At 43.5% G+C, this 23,634-nt stretch overlaps 1 protein-coding gene across 2 annotated transcripts; it reads left to right on the top strand.

Annotated features, from left to right (window-relative positions):
* Positions 1–130: 130 nt before the first annotated feature.
* tep1 (telomerase-associated protein 1) lies at positions 131–22,719 on the top strand. 2 transcript variants are annotated; one of them, XM_076745854.1, is made up of 55 exons: positions 131–284; positions 869–1,386; positions 1,502–1,696; positions 1,892–2,041; positions 2,808–2,972; positions 3,054–3,191; positions 3,492–3,563; positions 3,726–3,850; positions 4,673–4,830; positions 4,988–5,097; positions 5,373–5,451; positions 5,885–6,077; positions 6,174–6,450; positions 6,578–6,730; positions 6,870–6,935; positions 7,466–7,587; positions 7,803–7,868; positions 8,177–8,314; positions 8,429–8,720; positions 9,210–9,331; positions 9,534–9,647; positions 9,816–9,933; positions 10,340–10,528; positions 10,839–11,026; positions 11,133–11,271; positions 11,440–11,619; positions 11,705–11,797; positions 12,303–12,438; positions 12,598–12,757; positions 12,967–13,100; positions 13,200–13,288; positions 13,784–13,898; positions 14,022–14,232; positions 14,386–14,506; positions 14,839–14,963; positions 15,071–15,170; positions 15,382–15,537; positions 15,845–16,060; positions 16,221–16,277; positions 16,413–16,551; positions 16,656–16,907; positions 17,076–17,227; positions 17,762–17,866; positions 18,020–18,124; positions 18,214–18,343; positions 18,444–18,529; positions 18,817–18,943; positions 19,609–19,739; positions 19,830–19,951; positions 20,516–20,659; positions 21,043–21,142; positions 21,455–21,566; positions 21,721–21,803; positions 21,979–22,083; positions 22,172–22,719. In XM_076745854.1, the coding sequence occupies exons 2-55, from the start codon at positions 871–873 to the stop codon at positions 22,289–22,291; spliced, it is 7,791 nt and encodes a 2,596-aa protein (XP_076601969.1). In that variant the 5' UTR covers positions 131–284; positions 869–870; the 3' UTR covers positions 22,292–22,719. The 2 variants fall into 2 exon arrangements, with proteins under 2 accessions (XP_076601969.1, XP_076601967.1); XM_076745852.1 differs by having other exon boundaries at positions 8,177–8,320.
* Positions 22,720–23,634: the final 915 nt, after the last annotated feature.

The following is a 23,634-nucleotide window of genomic DNA, read 5'->3' as shown; positions in this document are numbered from 1 at the left end:
GTCGACTTTATATTTAAGAGTTTGAGAGTTACAACACATCTGTGGGTTATTACGGTAAAAAAGTACACAATAATACTGACCAATCAGAGCTCTCAATGGAGCAGCCGAGCAGCTGGTCGAATGAGGAAATTTACTGTAAACCAGCGGCCACACTGAGCTCCTTGGAAAGGCGTCAGAAATTGATGGTAAAACTGCAGCACATCAAACATTAACGTTGCACACCAGAGGACCCGTCTGTGCAGAGCCGGCGCTCCGTCCGTGGGCTTTAAATTGTGGTGTTTGCGGTGAGTTTACTGCGTCAGTTCAGGTTGTTCACAGCTAACAACCACACCTACACAAACTCTTGAGTCATTGCAAATAATTAGACTACCAGGAAACAAGTGCACTGCTGTTCAGTGTCGACTCTTTCAGTTTATGCTGTGTGACAGATACATCTAGCGGCTGTCTGGATATTGTAGCTGTGATATTAAAAGCACGAAGAAAGAAAGCTTGCAGTAGAACAAAAAAAACTTCTTTGCATTGATTTAATCATTTCTGTCGTTTGATTTGGTCTACTACTGTGTTGGGTTCCCTGATTGTCATTATATTTTACTACTGTTTTGCATTATATCTGTGCATTGTGGTGCTCCTGCTGCCAACTGAAACCGTGAAAAGTCTGAGCGTCTGTTTCCAGACTTTGTTCCCTTTTTATGGATGCTTTCAATTAAGCAACATGCCCTTAACGACAGGAGTCCAATGCTTGTTCAAGCAGCAGAAAAAATGCTGCTGAACTGCTTGGCTCAATACTTAATGCTGTCCAGGATTGTGAGGTGTTGTGTTTGTGACAGAGATGTGGCTTTGACCCTGTGATTGATGTGTTTTTCCACAGAGATGAGGGCGCTGACTTTGCAGCACACAAGTGTGGGCCAAGGAGAGCAGCAGCAGGCCTCATGTGGGAGAAGCCTGACCTCCAACTACGCTCCTCCGAGTCTGGAGAATAAGTTCTTGGTTCAGACCTCCACGCTGATGTCTCAGCCCTCCTCTCTGCTCTTTAACTTTCCTGCCCAACCTCCCTCTTGTCCCTCGCTTCAGCCCTCCAGCCTGTCCTCCACCTCATCCTCCCTCCTCTCCGCCTCCTCCTTCTCGCCTTCTTTCACCTCTCCTCTCCTCAGCACTGAGAACAAGCTCCTAGGTAGCCATTCGACTCTCTCCTTTTCCCTGACCTCTGTTCCCAGTGGCTCTCTGCTCTCCACGTCCCTGGCCAGCGGTGCTCTGCTCAATCGCTTTGCTCATCCTCCTTCATTCCTACATGGTCTGGGTGAAGAAGAGAAGAGGGATGATGGAGAAGCCGAAGGCAGAGAGGAAGCATCCGAAGCGACGCAGTCTTGTCTTGAAGAAACAAGTGTGGTAGATGAAATGTTCTGTTACCTTGGCAGCTAATGCACTCTTATTTGACAAGCATTATTTTTAGTGCATCCCATTTTGCAGCATTACCGTTTTAATGTCATTTCTTGTGCATCAGACGCTTTCTGAGGAAGATGATGGTTTGTCTGAAGAGGAGGAGGGGGAGGATGCTGGGACAGCCATGGAATTAGCTGGCCTGAAAACAGAGTTGGGCACCCTGGAACTCGAGCAAGCTGTGGTGGTCAGACAGGAGGAATTCGCTGAGGTTGTGAGAAGTGATGATAAGATTGAAGAGGAGCTGAAAGAAAAAAAGGTGGGAAAAATATTTTACACTGTGTACTGTGTGTGCGTCAGAGAAGTGTCCTCTGTTTTTGGTCTTTGCAAGTTTAGCATGTCTTTGCAGCAAAGCTACCAAATTATATTCCTGCGTGCTTATTTTACATGTTGGTTAAAATGACCTGAAGTCCTCTGAGCTGTGAACTGAACTGTCTTTCTGTCTGTTCCTCAGTATCTCCTGCTTAACGCCGTGTGTTGCTCCCTGGTCAATAAGAGCACACCTCCAGGCGAGAAGGACTGGGACTCAGAGAACAGCATCTGGACCAGGATCACAAACCTGGCAAAGGACGTTTCTGTCCATGACCCACAGTTTCTTCTCAAGGTGTGTATGTCGGTCTGTGTGGGGGGGCTTGGTGTGTGCCAGGGTAGATATCTGAAGGCATTTGTATCCCAAACTAGTCTGTAGCTCCTGAACTTTCATTTTAACTTTGAAATGGTTTGTGGAATGTTTCAACCCGACTGGGACTTCATCATGCTGTTATCACGGTCAACCAATGAAGAAGAACAATCCAGATCATTAAATCATTGCTCTTTTCCTGAGTCATAAGTTTTACACCAGTTTCTTGTTCTACTGGAGCTTTTCTGCTGGCATCTCCATGTAAAGCCTCCTCTGTGTTTCTGAGGTCCATCAGAGCACAGTTGTTAGGAATGGCATGTCCCATAATGTCTTTTTACATTTGACATTCCAGAGAAACGTTTTGGTTTAATGCAGGAAACATCAGGTGTGGTTTGCCTCTGCATTGCCACAGAGCTTCCAGTGTGATTATTGGGTGGTTAACTGTCAGTTTTTGATCTGGATTGTCATGAAGAACCAAATTTTCATTTTATTTTTCATTTGCAACATGTTTTATCCTTCGTGTGATGTGCCTTTTTTACCAGCTCATTCACAATATGATGATGTTCTCTGAACACAGCTCATTGCTGTATTGGCTTCTTTTTTGCCAGAGCACAATTCATTTTCTGATCAGTTACTGAAACATGACCATCTTAAGTTGGCACAAAATAATCAAAGCACACAGGCCGTACACGTTATGACATCATTTCTGTCAGTCACAAACAGTGTGCTTTTCCTTTTCTTTACTATCCAGGTGGCAGTTTACACTCGACAGCAGTTGAACATCCGCATCACAGCAAACTTTTTACTGGCACTGGCTGCCAATCAGCCCTCCACCAAACCGCATGTCCGCAGATACTTCTGCACCGCTGTGCAGCTGCCCTCTGATTGGCTGGAAGTCGTCAGAATCTATAGCACAGTAAGTCTCAGCGAGTGTCTGCTGCCCGGTGGAATCTGGATATATGTATGTCCAGTCTTAACAGTGTTTTTCTGTTTCCAGTGTTTCAGCCACTCCCTGCCAATGTGCCTGAAGAAGGCAATGGCTGACAAGTTCAAGCAGTTCAACGAGTATCAGCTAGCAAAATACAACACGCGCAAACACCGCTGCAAACACAGCCGCAACAGGCGCAAAGCCAAGGTACGGGAGCAAGTATTTGGTTCAGTGTTAAAGTTTAGACCGCTTAGACAAAATAATCTGAAATATTACAGTCCAGACAGAAAACTCTTTGTCAGTATTGGTGATCAGAGTGACTCTTGCTTTATTATTTCCACTGTGGTAAAAACAAAACCCACACACTGTTAACCGCCTCGACTGAAAATGCACCGAAACTTTGTGCGGTTTCTATTTTAGTACAACGAACTCACTTCTTGAAATGAACACTGGGCTGTTTGTTGATCGCTCCATGCTTTGATCTGTGTACACTTTCTTTCTTTCCAGAAAATAAACAGTCAACTGCTGAAAAAGTGGGCCAACTTGCTCAGATCAGATGCATCTATTCTGACCAAGTTTGTAAGTGAATGCACAGTAATATTCTCTCGTGTCACTAATTAAGTTAAAATATATGAAGTATATATATTTTATATTCATTGCACTTTTTCTTAAGCAGACTTGTTTTATATGTGTGTGTGTGTGTGTGTGTGTGTGTGTGTGTGCATGTGTGTGTGTGCGCAGTTGCAGTTGGAGGACAACAAAGTGGTGGTGAATAAAAAGCAGAGTGAGTTCAGCATGAAGAAGATGATCCGGAGGCTTCACATTAAAGAACCGGCTGAACACGTTATGGCCATCCTGGGAAGAAAGTAAGCCACACAAACACAATTTAGTTGGTCTTCAGTATTTTTCACGCAGAGCCATCCCATAATTAACATTCACCTGCTGTGTGTCATCCAGTTTACTCCATAACTCCCCATTTATTTCTTCATAGCACATCATGATGTAGTTCCGAGCACATATAAGGACAATTTAAGCGTTTATTAATGTACAGTATCATAAACATTTTCTCCTTTGAAGACATTTTATATAACGACAAATGTGTTAAATTATACTGTCATTCATTATCTGTTTATAAACCATGAAGCCATCACACAGGAGGAGTTAAAGTTCTGGCCAGCTACATAAATTACCATCTAAAAAGACCTCATATACACTTACAGCTACATTATAGTGAGTTATAAACCAGGTATTAAACGATCATATCTGTTTTTAAATGCTAAATAGGTATAGGAGTTCAAATAAAGTGTTAGTGGAAATTCAGTTTTATATCACGTGCTCTGTTTCTAGGAAGTGTAAAGATACTTTATCTTTTGTATATACTGCATAAAATATCTTACAAATGCAAATTTTAGGGAAATTACCTGTACAAGAGCTATAATCTCTTTATTACAGGCTCCTTTTTTGACCAACTTAAAGCAAGTTATTTAGAAGAAACAGAGCATTTATTGTCCTTCAGCACTTTATTCATTTATTGTTTCGGCTATGTGAAGACAAAAAAGTCGACAGAGGAGGAGAGAATAAGGAGAAAAGGCTTCGGTTGGATTCTCTTTTACAGAAGAGGCAAGTAACTTACCTCTGGACTGTCTCTGGGTTTGTCCTGCTCCCGTTTTAAAATGTGTTGGTCCCAGGTATCCCGCTGACCTGAAGGCGTTCAGCTGCAGTGGACTGAAGGGCACGTGGGAAAGGGAGCGAGCCGGCCAGCGAATGAAGCTCAAAGAGCCGGAGACGTGGGAACGGCTGGTCAGTCTGGAGGGCAACAAGGCCGCCACCTGGGAGAAGCTCATAGGTCTGCTGAGCACACGCAGACAGAGATTTTGTGAAAGTCTTTCCGAGATGTCAAGCTCTTCCTTTCATTTATGCAGGGAAACTCAGACACTCCTTAGATTTACACATAAACACGTCCATGATCACACATAACAATGAATGTTGTCTCTCCTGTGCAGACAATAAGTCTCTTCCATTCATGGCCATGCTGAGGAACCTGAGGAACATGATCGTGACGGGCATCAGTGAGGCTCATCACAAGAAGATCCTCAGCAGGCTGACCGATAAGGTGCGACTCAGCAGCGAAGCGTGCACTAAAGCCTTAGTTTGAAAATGCTGATACAGCTTTTTCATCAGAGGATGAGCAAGGTTTCTGTTCATCACCTGGTTGGGTAACATAAATATTAAGGTACACATATTCACCATTAACTATTTGCTTAGTAGCATGCATATTGATGGTGAGTATGTGTACCTTAGTTTAGCGTGTTGTCATGTTTTTTTTGTTATTGAACTGTGATGGTGAAGGTTATTAAGCGCTCTCTTGTGTTTGTGATGTGCTTACAGAAAGCTGTTATTCAGAGCCGACAGTTTCCCTTCAGATTCCTCGCTGCCTACAAAGTCATCATGCAGCTTCAGACTTTGGGTGAGATTCATATTCATCAAGCTGCACTAAAACTGTGGACGTATCACAGAAACTCCTCTTTTAGGCACAGCTCATTTTTAACACGCTCGACTTATTTAGTGTTTGGAAACAGGCAGAGAGTCTGAGCATGAAGGGGGTTTTTTAAATGAAGAACAAAAAATTCAAAAGTATAAAAGTGAGATGAAGTGGGCTCGAACCTGAGTACCACAGTCAGAGAGGGAGAGTCAGAAATCATTGAGAGACGTTGGTTTTTAGTCCTTTCTTGGGAATTATTGACGATATGAAAAATGCAGAATGACGCCAGCCTCGTCCTTTAATGTTGGCAGTGTTTCATATGGTTGACCAGCTTTCAATATGAAACCAAAGTATGTTGACATACAAACATTTCAGCCAAACCTTGTCAGTACCTCCTCTTTGCTCCTCTGTCCTCCAGCTTCAGCATCAGAGCAAGCGCTCCCCCCTGTTAAAGACATCCTGAAGGGCATCCTGCAAAAGATTCCCAAGAGCAGGCGCTTCAAGCGTCTGGACTGGGATACCACTCCACGGAAAAGGATCAGGGTGGCGCTTGGGGTGCCGTTTGTCTATCGACTGTACCGAATGAAGAAGGCCGAGCTCATAAAGGCCAAGTATGTCTGATATTCTTTAGATTTATTGCATTTTAGATAAACGCTGTGTGTGCTACTATAAAGTATACATAAGTGTTTCTGTGTCTGTACATTCAGTCAGAGGCAGTACACGGTCGCTCTGTTGGACCGCTACCGCAAAGCCCTGGAGACGGCGGTGCAGATGTCCTGTCGGTACAACATTCCCCCGCTTCCTGGACGCACCGTTATCCTGCTCTCCAGTAACATAAGGGACAACCTTCCCTCAAAACAGGACTTCTGCCTGCCACCGGACCCCGAGCAAAAAAATGAGGAGGAGGAGGAGGAGGAGGAGGAAGGCGAGGAGTCCAGGAGGAGACGGAGGAAGAAGAATGAGGACGAAAAGCTCACTCCCTCCGTATGGGCCTGCTTTCTTCTGATTAGCAAAAACACAAAGGACATCAGAGTTTTCTGATTCACTTTAAAAAGGGCTAATTAACTGCATTGCTTTTAACTCACCTCTCCCCATTTTCACACGCTCTCAGTCGATGGAGGTGGCAGCTTTGCTCTCTCTGATGATTGGCAGCAGTGCCGAGGACTTGCAGCTCTTCTTAGTTGATTGGAATCACAGTCAAGAAATCAAGCTGAAGTCTGATGTCCTCCTGGATAACGTCCGGACGGTGATTAAGCACGTAAAGGTCAGGGCTTTTCAGCGATTACACAGAAGTGAAGGCTTTGTCCAGCTGAATTATATTTCTGCATTGTAGAATAACAGGAGAAGTGTGTTTTGAAGGAGGTTCGTTTTTTCCTTTAATAATGAATCCTTCTCTTCCACAGGCAAATGACAACATGCCATATGAAGACAGAAATCCCCTCTCCACAATGTTCCCCAAGAAACACAAGGCAAGTTTATTTGTACATATGTAGTTTATGTTGTTAGGCTTGGCTGATTATTCTTAGTTTTGTGATTATAACAGAGTGAGATCAAAGGCTTTTGGGGAAAAGTTATTTTTCAAAAGAAATAAAATAGTTATGCCATCATTTTGTATGATAAATGCATCTGTGGTGAAAGTGGCTAAAAAGAAGCACCAAGTATGTTTAGATGTTTTAGAGTTAGCCATGAATTCTAAGTGGTATTAAGGAGGTGCTGCTTGAGTTTTTTAAAAACAATTTTAATAGATATGAAACTCCAAATGGGACTGGCTTGCAGCTCAGTCTTGCACATTCATCAGACAAATGAGTCTGCAAAAGAGGAAGCTGTTAGGAGAAAGTAGCAGCTGAAATGAAACTGAAATTAACAGTTAACGACCAGTTAATGTCAACAAAAGACTGCAGTTCAAAGGTGACGGTGATTCAAAGAAAAAAACGTTGAGAACCACTGCAGCAGAACATGCCTCCCTGACATCTTGACCTCACACGCTATTGTGTCTCAGGTGGACAATATCATCGTGATGACTGACAACTGGATTGGTGGTGATATCGATTGGGTCATCAACAACTACAGGCAGGACGTCAACAACAAAGTCCTCACCGTGCAAATCTTCCTGTCTATGCGGTAATGCTTCAGTCCACTGCTGCAGCCGCCATTACTGCTACACCTTGCATTGTACCTTGTATTGGGAAGCTCAGGTTGCACTCAGACCAATCACAGTGACTGACGAACTTAAACATTAAACACAACACTCTTTCAGCATAGACAGGCACGTAGCTGGTTTCTGTTTCCCTTCTTGTTTCTAACTTATCCTGAATGCATGTGTTGTTGTCTCACAGAGAGCCAGAGTACCTCCCTGACAGCAACTGTGTGCAACTGTCAGGCTTCACTGAACAAATGCTGAGGTAAAATGTCTGCTAGCTTGTTTTAATCCAAAAAACACATTTTAATGAGTTGTAGAAATGGAAGAAAAGCCTGCTTGAAAACAAACCTTGGCTTTCTGTTTATGATATGTTGTATTGATAATGGGAGGAACTTACTTATTTATTGTTTCAAAGAATTCAACATTTTGGGAAATGTGCTTATTTGCCTGCTTGTATCCGTCTGTCAAATATGAAGCACAAAGACTGAAGGCTCTGTTTCCAGTCTCTATGCTAAATACCAGCTGCTATATATCCCACAATCTGTAACTGTTCCTTTGACTGTGTACCAGGTTTGTGGCAGAACGAGGATCATCCAGGCTGCTGGACCATGTGGAGCACTTAGACAAACTGTACAACATCCCACCACCAGAGGGAGCCAAAGCCCCTCAGGCCACCAGCAATGTTGAGCCAATACCAGCCAGCCCTAAGTTAAGGTCATTTTTCTGTCAAAGAAGCAGTTCTGGGCAGTTTTATAACTTGAAGATCTTCTGTCCAAGAATAGTTTTTCCTGCCTTTTCCTCAACGCCTTTCTCTGCCCTCAGGTGGCGAGGCGTACGCGTGTTCATCTCCTCCACCTTCAGAGACATGCACGCCGAGCGCGACATCCTGGTGCAGAGCGTGTTCCCGGAGCTGCGGCGTCGCGCTGCGTCACACTGCCTCTACCTGCAGGAGGTGGAGCTGCGTTGGGGCGTGACGGAGGAGGAGTCGGGGCGGGCCGCCGAGCTGTGCCTGTCAGAGGTGTGTCGCAGCCAGATGCTGGTGGGAATCCTTGGGGAGAGGTACGGCCTGGTGACCCCCAAACCTGCCCTCCCTGACCTGCCGCAGCACAGCTGGGTAAGACCTGACACCATGAAGCAGAATTAATTAATAAGTAGAGCTGTGTACACAATGTACTCACTGCCGCTTAGATATATAAATGAAGTACTGACGCTTTATTCAAGATGATTAACGAAAGAGAAATGAATTGATCACAATCCTAAAGGGACATTAAATAATCTGATATTTACAGATCTCAACCAGCGACCATCGCTGAAATGCCTCGTGAAACTAGTTAGCTGTTGCATCATAGACCAGTTGAAAATGAGGGGAAATACAAGTAAAAGTAGGAAAAATTGTTATTTAAAGGTAGAAATTTCAGCGACCGGTGAAGTAACTGTTCCGTCATTGTTGATGATGAACAGGTATTTAGGTGATTTTGTGATACAGGGAAATAAATTCAAACTGTTTTTAATAACTTAAAATGAGAAGAAATGATGAATAAAAATGTGAGTTTGAATTTGAAATATTCTTCAGAGTACTGACAGAAGTATAATTTGTGTGCAGCTGGCCTCGGCGCCGGCAGGCCTGTCCATCACCGAGCTGGAGATCCGTCAGTTCCAGGCTCTTTACCCCGACACAGCGCACCAGCGAATGTTCTGCTACTTCAGGGACCCAAACGTCATCAAGTACGCCATACGTGCTCACATGAAGTTTTCTCTTTATGCATTCTAAGTTTGAATGAATGAGTCATTTAAATATATTACTAACTCCTTCAAATTCGTCCCATAACGTTTAGATGAGGTTTTTGTAAAGTATTTGTGATTCCATAAGTTGGCAATTCAAACAGTTTGCTGGTATTTGAGGTTTTAATTTCACTGTCCTCCTCAGATCAGTTCCAGTGTCTTGGAAGTCCCACTTTGCTGCTGAATCAAAGGAAGCTGAGTCTAAAATGGCCTCTCTGAAGACAATGATCCGGACCAGCGAAGTCAAGGTCACTGAAAAGTGAGTCCTCGTGGTCATGATCCTCCTTCACTGAAGCTCTGGCACTGAAACAGTAGTCCACTACACTTTCGCTGTTCTCAGACTGCAGGCGTGAATCCATCTTTTTTCTTCTGCTCATATGTGACTAAGTGCCTTAGCTGAGGCTTCTTGTCTGTGTTTCTGCCACAGTTACCCGTGTACCTGGGGGGGCGTTGTGGATGGGAAACCATATCTGAAAAACCTGGAGGACTTTGGCAAAGCCGTGCTGGACGACCTGTGGACGGCTTTAGAAAAGCAGTTTGTGGAGGTTAGTTACGCTGAAGTTTCAATCAATAACCATTAACCTCATTAACCAAACTTAGCTATGTGGTGGAAGAAGTATGGAAATCATGTACTGAAGAAAAACATAGCAATACCACACGTCAAAAATACTCCTTTACAAGTTAAAGTCCTGCATTCAAAATTTTAACAAAAGCATGAAAGTATTTGATAGATATCAGTATTTTATTTATACAATATTTGAGTGTGGTGGAGTAGAAGTTTAGATACAGCAGATGACCTAGAATACAAATACTCAAAATTCTACTGCGCTTGAGTAAATGTACTTAGTTACTTTCCACCAATGCTTGAAAACACTAAAATGACAGGAACTGCCGACATAGCTGACAAACAGTAGATTATGAATGAACATCACTTTATTCTCCACATTGAAGGAGGACGAGGAGGCCGAGGCTGTGTCTAACGTGACTGAGCAGGAGGTGCAGCAGGGGGCGCTGCAGAGGCAGTTCTTCGGCAGGGCGAAGGTGATGGCCGGGGCGGTCGCGATTGTGGAGCAGAGCCAGACCAAAGGAGGGATGATGGTGGTGGAGGGAGGACCTGGAGAGGGAAAAACTGTCTTCATGGTAAATTTCTATTTTATTATCATTACATTAATTTATCTGCCAGTAGTTTCTGCTTTAGTTGATCAGTCATTTGCTCTCTTGGAAATGTCAATAAATTGTTAAAAGCTACTTGTATCAGTTTCTCAGATGACATCTTAAAATGTCTAATTTTGAGACCAGAAAGCAAAAATTCAATTTCCGATGATATTAAACCAAAAAAATGGCAAATCCTCACATTGGAGAAGCTGGAAGCAGAGAAGTTTTAGCTCTTTTGCGCAAGAAAGTGTGTAAAACATGAGCGAGTGGGAAACATATTTATCTCTCCATACAGGCCGCTTTTACAGACGCACTCAGGACTGGAGTTAAATCCAAGACGAACCTCATCTGTGATGTCATCTCCTACACTACAGCTGCCAGCCAATCAGCACACTCTGTGGAAAACCTGCTTCGATGCCTGGTTCAGTGGCTGAGGAAGATGAAAGATACTGAGGAGGAATCGCCTCTTCCCCTTTCTTACAAGTAGCGTTTGAGTTTGAATCATTACAATAGTTCAGATTTACAGGAACGTCATTTTATCTGTACACTCAGTCCTGATTCCCTTTCCTGTAATTACTTGTGATCACAGAGATTTGCTGTTAGAGTTTCACTCCAGTTTGAGCGACGTGAAGAAAAAGCCTCTGGTGCTGCTGGTTGATGGGGTGGATCTTGTCCGAGACAGCAGAGGTCAGCTCAGCTGTGACTGGATACCAGAGCAGCTTCCACAGGTCAGTAACCCGCATAGGGAGAACACACACCTGAGGTGAGGTCCTGGCATGGCAAAGTGCATGGTTTGAATGCAGAACAACAGATTCGCTTAAAAGTATGTGTATTATGGTTGAATTTTTAGGGATTTCTCTGCAACAGTAAAACTGAGATTCTCTTTTTCTTGTCAGGGTGTTTGTTTGGTAGTGAGCGTCACATCCAAAGCGCAGCTGTTACAAACCTTGGCCAGGAAGAGGAGTACTGTCCTGTTTTCACTGGGACAGCTCACCATGCAAGACCGGAAGGAGATAGTTCAGAAGGGACTCGACGAGTTCGGGAAGAAACTCAGCGACTCTGCGTTCAACAACCAGGTTCTTCTCATATGTGTTTTGCTCTGTAGTCATCACGGTGTTGAATTCGTCTTTTATCCTAAAACTATACTGTCTGCTTGTCCAGCTCCAGACGCTGATAATGAATAAGGGAGCAGTGAGTCCTCTGTACCTGCACCTGGCCTGTGAAGACCTGAGGAACTTCGCAACCTTTGACAAGGTTTGATATCCCTTCTTAAGTCACTTCCACAATGATATTGCTGGTTGTTTTTGCAGTGTCAGCTGCAGCAGTGCTGCGTGTTGGGTGGACGCTGACAGGAACCCATGCTCACATTAGCCTGCTAACACACTCGTGATAATGATAGTACAGCCCAGTTAATTAGTAAATGATTGCATTCTGTTTTTATTTTCACAGTGTCCCACCTTGTTCTGAGTCAGGGTTGTATGATGATGTTTAGCAGGTATAGCCTGTTAGCATGCTGACATTACCTAATTAGCACTGTATGCAAAGCATAGCTGAGGCTGATGGGAATGCCTCAGTTTTGCAGGTGTTCGATCACAAACCAAACTACTGGACACATTTTGACACAATGATGCTGGCAAATGCCGCTAATCTTCAACATCTCATTGAAATAATTTGATCACCCTGAAGTTTAACTGGTGCATGCACATGACTGTCAACGTGTTGATAGAAGCAATGATTATAATGTCCTCTTGTGTCTTAGTTGAAGGAGAGCCTCCAGGAGCTGCCTCATTCTCTGGGCCAGTTGGTGCAATACAGCCTGAACAAACTCTGCTCACAGCACAGAGGCATGCTGGGACTCCGCTGGGCCCTGGCAGCACTCACTGTCAGCACCGCAGGTAAGAAGTTTTATATAAGTTTGAGCATTGTTTTTAAACTTTCTGGAGGGCTAGATATGGTAATTCAACAGCTAATGCAACACAGAGGACGAAGGAAAGGGATGTTATCAAACAACATCGTCTTCGGTTGTCTCAGCATTTTCTCCTCTTGGTCGACAGGCCTGCGGGAGAGAGACTTGTACTCTGTACTGAACACGTGCAGTGACCTCTCCTCAAGGGACGCTCAGGTCACATGGCAGGAAGTACTGCATCTGTCCAGGAAGCCGGAAGCACGCATTCCCATGGCAACTTTCACTCGTATAGTTCAGAATTTAAAAAGGTATTAAAATGGGGAAAATCCCATTATGTGGGGCAGTAATCTCCCCCAGCTGACTTTAGTTCCATACTAATTGTGTGCTTTTAGATTTCCTCCATGTTTGAGGGATACACAGTATGGAGAAAACATCCTGTTTAGATTTAACGTAAAATTATGGACAACAATCCTAAAGCAGAAAGCGTTATTTAATCTAATTGGATCCTTTTCCGCAGCCTGATTGGTCTGTCTCATTGCCACAACACTGATGACTTGCTGGTTCTAACCAATCTGGAGGTGAGGAAGGCCTTTGAGGACTTCCTCCTTCCAGCAGAGAGTGACAGAACCAGAGCTCACCTTGTACTAGCAGGTAAAGTACACGCGGTCTGTTTCAATACAACCTAAGTCAGTATTGGTCACCGTATATATTTTAACTAGTCTTGTATCACTGTGCTGTCTCTTCATACAGCTCATCTGTGGGCCCTTGCTGACCAGCAGGGCACAGATACCTTCCTTCACTGTGAGGCCAACTCTGTCAAGCACCTGCCCTCCAACCTGGTCAGTTATCTCCCGTCATCACACATAACATAAAAGCGACACAACATGAGCAACAGTACTTAAAGGTACAAACTATACAAATTCACCAATAAACTCTCATCTGTCAGTTCTTAAAAAACTTTGCAATAGAGAAGCAATCAGCTGCACACTGACCTTCACGTGTACTCGCTTTATTTAATCAAAAGGTTCAGTTTCCTCGACCCTCATCAGGTATGACTCAATTGAAGTTTTAATTAAATCTCGCCTACCTACTCTCACTTTCTGGTTCCTTATCACGTCCTACACGTCCGTCAGCACAGACAGAATTGTTGGAAGTTTTTCCTTCCAATATAATCACATTAAAACGTGTTTGTCAAGCTCTTGAATGTGTTTGAATATTGTTTAGGGCCAAATGAAATGCTTCTTTTACATCCTTGTCAAAGGAATCCTCCAGAGAACAACACTTATTCATGATATTAACTTTAGACTTCAACTCCTTTATTTGGCTTTGTTCAGAGTCAGAGTGGCCAGCAGGAGGCGCTTCAGTCCCTGCTCTCCAACTACTACTTCCTGTATGCTAATGTGCGCCACGGCCTCCTACACCAGCTCCTGGAGGCCTACAGCTTGTACGGTGAGCATGCACAACAATAGTTTGTCATTTTTTAGATGGTTCTCCCTTTAATCCTTTACATGTTTTCCCTCAAACAACAGTGTTTTATTCCTTCTTCATACACGTTTCTCTTTGTGCTCTCAGTTGGCTTCCATGCTGATCTCAAGGACTGCCAGAGTTTCCTGCAGCGTCACGCTCTCCTGCTCTCTTCATGGCCGGCTCTTTTCATTCAGCAAGCCCTCAACGAGCCTCCTTGGACCGCTGCTCACACCTGGGCACAAGACCTGGTTGTAGAAGGAGGGGTTCGGGTATTTGAATTGCTTAACAGTTACAATCAGCCCCCTCAGGAGAGCAGGTAAGCAGGTTGTCTGCAAAGTGGTGTACAAGAAGTTTGTTAGATGTTCTGTCCAAATCCACTATTTGGGACTGAGAATGATTTATTCTTTGCCTTTTTAGCTTAATATTGATAAATAGGAATATGTTAATGGCCTTGTGTGTTTCATCGCAGCAAGCTGGTGTCAACCTTCGCCTCTGAGCCGACCTGTTTGGTTGTGAGCTTGGATGAAAAGCTGATGGTAGTTGGCACTGGACAGGGAACACTGTATTTCATCAACATGCAGACTGGACAGGTATGAGCAAAGTTTCCAGTATAAATGTACTTTTATTTCCTCGTCGTGTCGCACAGAAAATCTGCAACATGTTTACTGTACGCAGACCGTAGTGACTGTTTGTAAATGTTCAGTAATCAGAGTTCTCCTCTACCCCGACCTCATGCTTTCTTCTGTGCTGCAGCACTGCACTCACGGTCATACTTTCCTTGTCTAGTCTTTTTTTATGCACATGGACACACATAGAAAACAGAGTAGAAACCAGTTTTTATGTCTGCACAATGTTTAAATTACTCTTCAGTTTTGACATTGGAAAAAAGTTCTAATATCAACGCTCTCGTGGCTGTGAACAGGAAGTGAAGTCGCTGGTGAGCAGCTGCGATGGCATCTCGAGCTGTGTCTTTCTTAAGGATGGACGTCTTGCTACCACCTCCTTCGATGGACGAATAGAGATCTGGGACATCGAGAATGGCTGCAGGTCAGAGGAGGGTTGGAGGGATAAAATGCCTCAGAGTGCACAAATCTTCACATTCCTCAGATGCAGCACAGACTAATGATGTTTGCATTCACTCATGCTCCTTGCAGGACTGCTGTTATTGATGCCCACACTAATGCGATAACAGCGAGCGATATCACGTCAGACAGGAAGCACCTTGCCACCGTGTCTCTAGACTCCATGCTGAAGGTTAGTCTCAACATTATATTTTCATTTGCAGAATTGTTTCCTGATGTTTGAGTTTCTGCATTTCTCTTTCTCTTATTCTGTGTGATTTTAAATATCTGAATATATGTCGCTATAAATTATGCTGTCAGCTGTTATTCACTTGTACACATCACTGAATCAGTCAACAGTAACCTTCCTTACTAATGCTGACCGAATGATCTTCCGCTGTCAGGTGTGGTCCTCGACTAAAGGTCACGAGGTCGCGGCCCTGCCCAGCTCCAGCCCTTTAAACTGTGTGACCTTTCACCCCGAGGATCACCTGCTGGCTGTTGGTTGCTGGAACGGGAACGTGATCGTGTGGAACTGGCTCCGGAATGAAACTCTTCCGGTGAGTTATCGTGAGGAGAGGCCAAGGAAGTGGTTAGTCGCATAGGAACAGGGAGCTAAAGTCAGCTTCATGTTCGCTCTTTCAAAATAAAAGTAATAATTCTGAAACTGTAAAGAATGAAAAGCCAGACCACTGCAGCCCACTTCCTCCTTGATATGAGGCTAGCAGCTCAAGGATACATTAGCCACTACTGGCATTGAGCTGAATTTTGGTGATTGAGTTGCATTGTGGGTAATGTTTGCAGCCATGTTTTGACAGGTTTTATTTAAAGATACAACCACCGTTTGTCCTCTGTCTGTTCCCCCAGCCTCTGTCCGGTCACCAGAGCTCAGTGCGCAGTCTCTCCTTCTCCTCCTCCTCCTCCTCCATGCTCTGCTCTGGCTCTGTGTCCGGAGAGGTCAGGGTGTGGTCAGTACCCACCTCCACCTGTGTGGGATGTTTCCAGGCTCACTCTGGAGCCACGGATGCCCTCACCTTCCTGGAAGAAGGCAGCATGCTGCTGAGCGCCGGCTCCGATCACAGGGTGAGGCGTCGCTGCCTGTAAACAATGAGCCAGGATCAGAGAAACTAAACAGCTCCACGGGCCAGAGTGGCTGGATTATGATAATATAATGACTGCACTTTTACTGCTTTACTAACCTAATTATTACTAATTATTGTTTTCTTGTCCTTCTGTGAAACAGCTCCAGCTGTGGTCGGCGGGACTTGGACGTTCGGTCTCCACATTAACAAGTGATGAAGTAAGCTCCTTATTTATCTTGTGTATAAATGTTATCTTCAAGCTGCTCAGCTTACCTTCATCCTGTCCTGCTGTGTTTTTTTTAACATATATCTCATATTTCTCTCCAAATCAATTGCCTCATTGGATGTTTCAGTACGAGCAGGAGCCTCCTCTGAAGAAACGAAAGTCTGTAGCCTCTGAGCCTGCTGCTGCTCTGTGTGTGGCTGTCAATGGAGACTACGTTGCTGTGGGGTACCACGGCGACGGCCTCAGACTCTTCAGTCTTAACCCAGGTGTGTTTTTATTTCTTTCCTCTTCTCTGTATGAGTGTTGTACAAAATGTGTGTTTTGAATATAGATCTGGTGAACAGTCGTAACGGTCTTTAATCGATCGTAGTTGAGGAGATTTGGGCCTCGGAGGACCTGGACGTGTCCACGCTGAGCCTGCTGTGGCTCGTTGAGAACGCAGAGCAGACCGAACCGGAGCTGCTGCTGTCTGCAGGAAGTGACAAACGTGTGAGGATCTGGAAGAAGAATAAAGGAGAGGACGGAATGCTGGTGGGCCTGGAAATGCTGGGGCTGTCCAGTGTGCAGTCAGGCCCCGTCATGGCATTGGCACAAAACTCCACATACCTGGCTACAGCTACAGGTGAGTGTTCCAGATGGTAAAGTAAAAACACGGCTTTCAAAGGCAGCGTACTTATGTTTCTGAGGGAGAAGCTGGTTTTTTTTTTTTTTCAGCCTCCTCTTCTGAAAACTTGACACTTTCTGCTTGTAACTCTTTGGTGTTCACCCTTCTGTATTTCCCTTGAATTAGATGACTGGATAACCTTTCTGTGGCGGCTGGACAAGCTGCCCCTCAACCCCTACGTTGACGCTCATGGACTCCTCACGGGCCACACTGCAGGAGTCACCTGTCTGGCCTTCAGCCCCGATGGTAACCTGCTGCTGTCTGGCGGAAAAGATCAGGTACGGTGTGTTTGTGCTGCAGTGTTGTGACAGTATCAGGATTTTGTTTTTGATACAAACACTGACTATTAATACAAAACATTTGCTGTTGAGTTGACATGACACAGTATATGATATCAAAGAGTGTCTTCATGCAACTCCCTGATCAGTTTGAAGGATGTCGTTTGTGGTGCTGTTGAACTGAATGAAGAAAGGTATCTCTGTAATGCAGCTTGGTGGCTCCCAGCCTTTTTCCTATCATTTAGTAAACAGGCGACTCCTAATAAAGTGACACATTTTATGTTTATTGTATATTATATTAATTGCATAACAATAACAGCACAGAACAGCTGATTAACTGTACAATTAACCCACTTAGAGAGCGCAATAACTGCAGGAAGTTTGTGTAAAACAAGCAATTTTGCATCGAGATGAGTTTCCTGATATTATTACATCGTGTCCTTTGGCGACTCCTAGTGGGGGTTGGGACCCCCAAGCTGTGAACCAGTGAGCTCAGTCCGTGTACCGCAGGACTGACAGGTGTCTTTGTTTCAGTGCCTGATGGTGTGGGATGTGAGCGAGTCTTTTTTCCTCTCCAAGACTTTACCTCACTCCCACAAAGACTGGATCACCAGCTGCGCTTGGACTCCAGACTATGTGGTAAATCCTCATCACATTTTGTGTTGTATAGAAGTTTAAGTAAGCTGAGTTACAGAGCTATTACCTGAGAGTCGTATCACTGTATTCTGCCATCTACAGCACCATTGTGTTTCCTTAAACATGTCTTCATCAAGCCTCCCTTCTCTGCTGCAGGTCAGCACCTCAGTCGATGGACGGCTTTGTGTCGTGGATCCGCAGACGGACCAGTGCCTCAGAGAAATCTCCTGGGGGAGTCCTCTTACATCTGTCAGCTGTGTGGTGAGCAGATCTATCTATCGGAGAAAAAACAGCATGCATTGTTTCCCTCTCTACTAACAGAACGAGATGTTTGGTGCTTGTGTGTGCAGGGACAGTATGTGATCGCCGGCTGTGCAGAGGGAGCGCTGCATGTTTGGACTCAGGAAAAGGGCGCAGAAATCTGCCACATTGCTGCACACGAGCAGCGTATCAACCACTGCTCTCTCCTACTAAACGCAGGTGAACTGCCTGGAGTGCACACATACTTACTCTTTGTATTTGTCTGTTCCTCTTTATTTCTTGTTTGATATTAATAGTTCCTTTTTTTATGCTTTTTAAGACAAGACTAAAGAAGTGAACCCTGAGGAAATGACTGTTCTCACTGCGTCTGATGATGGCTCAGTGAAGCTCTGGAAGCCACTACAGGTCTGTCGGTCAAAATTAGATAAGAAAGTGGTTTGAAAGGGTTTTTCACAATTCAGTGAAATATTTCCTTCATATTTATGTGTATCATTTTTGTCCTGGTCGTGTTTTTTAGTGTTAATCACACATTTTCTTTGGTTTAAAGTTCTAATGTAGATACAGAGCTGTAATTACTTCCTAAAGGTTTTTAAGCATAGTAAAAGTGGACACCGTCACTTATTTTTCTGTTTTTTTGTCTCCTGTCTCACTTTCTTTATGTATTTATCTGTGTTTGTATATTTTACCTGCAGGTGGAGCACTACAGCACCTTCCAGGGTCACAGCGGTGCGATATCTGGAGTTGTTTCCAAAGAAGGACTCTCAGAGTTCCTCACTGTCTCTGAAGACCGCTCATTGCGGTGCTGGACATTGACAATAGGTAATACTTAGTATTCTGCCTTTATATGATATGATATGCTGTGTGTGTACCTTTTTCTTTGAAGAGCTCTGTGCTTTGCTTTTTTTTTTTTTTACCCTCAAAAAATTTGGCAGTGCCTTTTTTTTGGCCTCGAATGGTGTCTTCAGGTATTCCTTTCAGGCTGCATTCAGCCCCAATAACCCTCTCAGCTAAGGTAGAGAGGCGTAATCCAGAGCAGAAAAGTCAGGAAAGCACTCGTGCTCATTGCTTTATGGCATGAGGGGAGTGAAGTGAGTGAATCAACATTTTATCGGCTCAGGTCTTCTCTCATCTGGTGGCTGGACAGTGAAAGGACACAGTTTAGACAGACGCAAGCGAGATGTAAGAAAATCAGCCTTAAGTAATAAAAGTGAGGGGGACAAAAATCCTCATTTCTTGTGAATGTGATGCCTTTGATCACACTAAAAATGTTCTTGGTTACACTTTATATAAAGGTAAACATCTTCACTATGAACCAGCTACTTATTAGCATGCATATAGTAGCATATTGACCCATTATTAGTCATTATAAAGCACTTATTAAGGCCTTTTTCTCGAGGTTATTAAGAGTTAGGGTTAGGTTATTAAGATCATAATTGGTTAATCTGTGGTGTGTCCCTGTTCACCTGTGTGTCCTCTCTTTCCAGAGGGTCCTCCGTCAGAGAAGGGCCCAGTCACAGCTCTCTGCTTCTCTCCCAGAGATGCTTTGCTTCTTGTTGGTTATGAATCCGGTTTCCTCGAGTTATGGCAGCACGACGACATGGTCGGCTGCAAGCAGGTGAAGACACGCACCAGAAAGTGGATGTGTACCGCACACGTGTGTGTGGTGTTTATGTAGTCACATGGTGTGTCTGTTTGTGTGCGTCAGACCTCAGACAGCGGCATCACAGCGATCTGCTCCATGCCCGACGGCCAGTTTGCTGTCAGCTACATGAAACCTGCTGTTGATGTGTGGAAGCTGGTGTGGAATCAACAACTCGGCATGGCGAGGTAAACAACAGCAAAACAGTCCCGCTGCGAAGCTGCCATGCAGACCTACAGTACCCTACCAAGAAAGCAACAGAATAAAGCAATAAACACGTTTTTATTGATACCAGCATTCATTTGTAGGCAACAAACGAATGTGAATGAAGGAAAAAATGCAAATAGAAACTGAAAGTTATCAGCCTCACTCTGTTCTAAATATGAAAAAGTAGTAAAGAAACATGCCCATGAGGAAATATTTTGATGTTTTCATGGCTTAAATTATCTGAAAGTAGCAACTCCACTGTAACCGCCCAATGCGTCATGTGCACGCGCACTCCCTCCCAAAAGCAGACGATTAAAATAATACACAAAAAAATCTTGATGAACATCGCTTACAGTAATCAAATGATCCAAAATGAAACCAGCTGACGTGAAACTCGTCCCTGATGTGTGTGTGTTGAGTAAAAGAGAAGGTGCGATAAGCTGATTAGGAGCGGTGTTTCCGTGTAGACCTGAAATACTGTGTGAGCAGTTCGATTACATACACACTGACCAGTCCCGCTCTCTCCTGTGTTCTGTCGCTTCCAGCCTGGTGAAGGTAAACACCTACAAAGTGGACACCCCAGTGGTCCGCCTCAACTACTGCTCCATCCTGCTCGGTGTGTCCAGCAATGGGAGAATATTCGCCGTCACGGTCAATGAGGAACACAAGTGGTCCCAAACAGTCTCCAAGTAACTCCACACGCTGTTCTCTGTGGACCAATTCAGTCAGCGCAGTTTTACTGAATCACTGTTGTTTTCATCATTTTTATGTGACTTTTAGTTTTGACTTGTTGAATTGAGACAGAGGCATAATTTATTATGACTTTAATTATTAGTTATCAATTCATGGAGGTGATCAGAGAGTTGTCTAGAATGATGCTGCTGATGTTTGTCACATGTCCTGATTACATTAGCCCTAAATGATTGCTGTAGTTAGCTGAAACCGATAAATTCGGGTCATTTCACTTCATAGACGGATGCTTGTTCTGAAGCTCAGCTCAGTTGCATATATGATGCTGCTGGATTTGTTTTTTGTACACTGATTGTGGGATTATTTATTGTCTCTGTTGCAGTTGGGAGCAAAGAGTCCGAATTATGGGTTTGATCCCGAACGATGAGAAAAGCATGTGGCTGGTGGGCGAATCAGTGGGAGAAGTTCAGATTAGCTTTATTGTGAGTTTGCAAATTCTGTTGCTAATAATCTAAGACTACTACAAATACAGTGTGTTCATTTCAGCTCTTAGATTTATGAAAAGAAAATGTTATTGTCAATTAAATAAGCTTGTCTTTTTATAGAAAATCAATTCTTCATCATTCCAGTTTAAATTTTTGTGACATTAATTTATTAAAAGAAAAATGGCTTTTTTGTCTCTCTAAGCAGCGCCTACATTTCAATTCCACATGAAGTCAAACGTCAAGTGTGGTGCACCGCAGGCTTTGGTTTCAGTAGATGTTGATTGACACCTCTGTCCTCTCCTTCCTCAGTTTGCCATGGGCCCCAAAAATGTGTTACATTCAGCTTTCAGCTCGATGAGTCTACAGGCCGATGAGGAGGAGAAGAAGGGAAGCACGATATCTGCCATAACAGTGAACAGAGGTACTAAAGATCTACGGTTTTTACTAACGTTTTACACAGCGTCCCAACCTTTTTGAATCAGGTTGTACTAGAACTGCTGCTCCGTCTGTGCGTGCCAGTTTCTGATTTGTTTTCTGTATTGTGTGATTATCCAATGTGCTTTACGTTCTTTCAGATTTTGTTGTGTGTGGAGACACGAAGGGCAACATGTGGTTCATTCAGCCTCCTGAGCCTTCCACCTGGAGCAGCAGAAAACATGTAAGAGCTGAGACACTCTGAAACACAACATGAGAGATGAGCTTATCTGTGAAAAATAAAATCACCTGCCTTGTCAGTAAGCAGCAGCTTATGGAGGAACGAAAGCGAACATCAGAAAGAGCTGGGCGTCGCTTCAAGCTTTGAATTTTTTTTAATGATGGTGTTTTATCCGCAGGCTCACAGTGACAGGATCAGTGTGCTGAGACTCACTGACCGCACCATCATCTCGGCCTCCTATGACCGGACAGTGAAGCTGTGGGACAGAAACACCAAGAAGCAGGTACATCAGAGTCCGCCTTAATTTTTTCATTATTTTAAACTGTCTTTCAGTAACTGTTACCTTCTGCTCTCTCCCTCTCCTCCTCCAGTTGGGTATGTTTGTGTGTGGAGGACCTGTTGTGCACTTGGAGGTGAACCCTGAAAAACCCACCGAACTGGTTTGCGGTGACGGACAGGGAACGCTCTTCTTCCTCTCCTGGAAAGAATGATCCTCAGGATATTCCACACTAGATTCAGCAGTTAAGAAAAGCGCTTCATCGCTACACAAACCTGTGATTGTCAGGAATGTTTGCTGCCTCCTTGCTTCAGTGCCTTTGAATATGCAATAAGTGCATTTAAAAAAGAAGTTGAAATATTTACACTACCTATTGAGATAATGAGCTACATAATAATTGCAATGTCATGTTTACATGCCTTTAATTTAGACGGCAAAAAACTTGCAAGTGTATCAAGCAAGTATAAAAAAATAACTAAGCTTGAAAAATGTTATCAGTTACTTCCCATGAGGTGAATTATTTCTGTTATTTGTAAGAGGATGAAATAGAAATGTGGAGTATGAAACACTTGAAGTGGAAAAATGGGTGCGAGAACCATAAATTATCTTTTCTTTGACATTAAAATATTACTCTCATCAGCATTTTGTTGTTCGTTGTTGTTACTTTCAGCACATTTAACACACAGATATCTGACCAGCCTCAAAGGCTGGAACAGGATTTGCATTGAAGTCGGAATGTTTCATCTATATTCATGGTACTAGAAAAGGGGTGGAGACAGCCTTGTTATTGCCAGATTTGTGTGAATGGTCGCATTTAAAAATTGATTAAACCAAGATCAAAGAGTTAACCTTATTTGCCATTTGACATGTTTTAAGGAAGTTCTGTGAGAGACCCTGTCCAGCTGTGAGACATCAAGGGCAGACATGTAAACACAGCTTATCAGCTAATGCTTTTACAGCTCTGTTATCTGCACTGAAGTGCTTCTGTTATATTGACAATGAGCCACATCCAGTTCAATAAAAACTCACTAAGTCAACAAAACTATACCCAGTACAGGACACTGAATTTTACTGGTTTTATTATAGAATTAATCATATAATACTGTTGTAGAATATTTCAAGCATTGAGGAAGAAAGAAATGGATGGATAAAAATGAGAACAAGGCTCAACAAGGATGATAAAAATAAACTATTATGTACGTACAAGTAGGTGAAGAAATAGGTGTGCATATGAATATTGAATTTGTTCTTGTAACTGTGTGAAAATACACTGAGACCAACTTAAATCTCTGTATGTGTACACATGTCCATAAAGCTGATTCTGACTCTGAAATACATCCAAAAAGCACAATGACAAACAATATACAATGTTCGTATACAAATAAGTGTTTCTGAGTGTTCAGTATGCATTCTGTCTGCTCTCAGTCCACTTTATTTTCTCACTTTTCCAGTGTGAACCTTGGGAATTGGGAGTTAATGTTTTTATAGCGATCGAGGAAACCAATAACAGGAGTTTCCGAGCAGCACTTGAAAGCAGCATCAGGCTGATCTCAAGCT

The sequence above is a fragment of the Chaetodon auriga genome, chromosome 12 (genome assembly GCF_051107435.1).
Source record: "Chaetodon auriga isolate fChaAug3 chromosome 12, fChaAug3.hap1, whole genome shotgun sequence".
Classification (NCBI taxonomy): Eukaryota; Metazoa; Chordata; class Actinopteri; order Chaetodontiformes; family Chaetodontidae; genus Chaetodon; species Chaetodon auriga.
Note: the sequence above shows the minus strand (reverse complement) of the source record. Positions and strands in the feature narration are given on the sequence as shown.

Coding starts and splice junctions, on each gene's coding strand:
- tep1 (XM_076745852.1), top strand. CDS start 871: ATGAGGGCGCTGACTTTGCAGCACACAAGTGTGGGCCAAGGAGAGCAG. Junction 3,851..4,672: donor ATGGCCATCCTGGGAAGAAA/GTAAGCCACACA, acceptor TGTTGGTCCCAG/GTATCCCGCTGACCTGAAGG. Junction 6,731..6,869: donor CGGTGATTAAGCACGTAAAG/GTCAGGGCTTTT, acceptor TCTCTTCCACAG/GCAAATGACAACATGCCATA.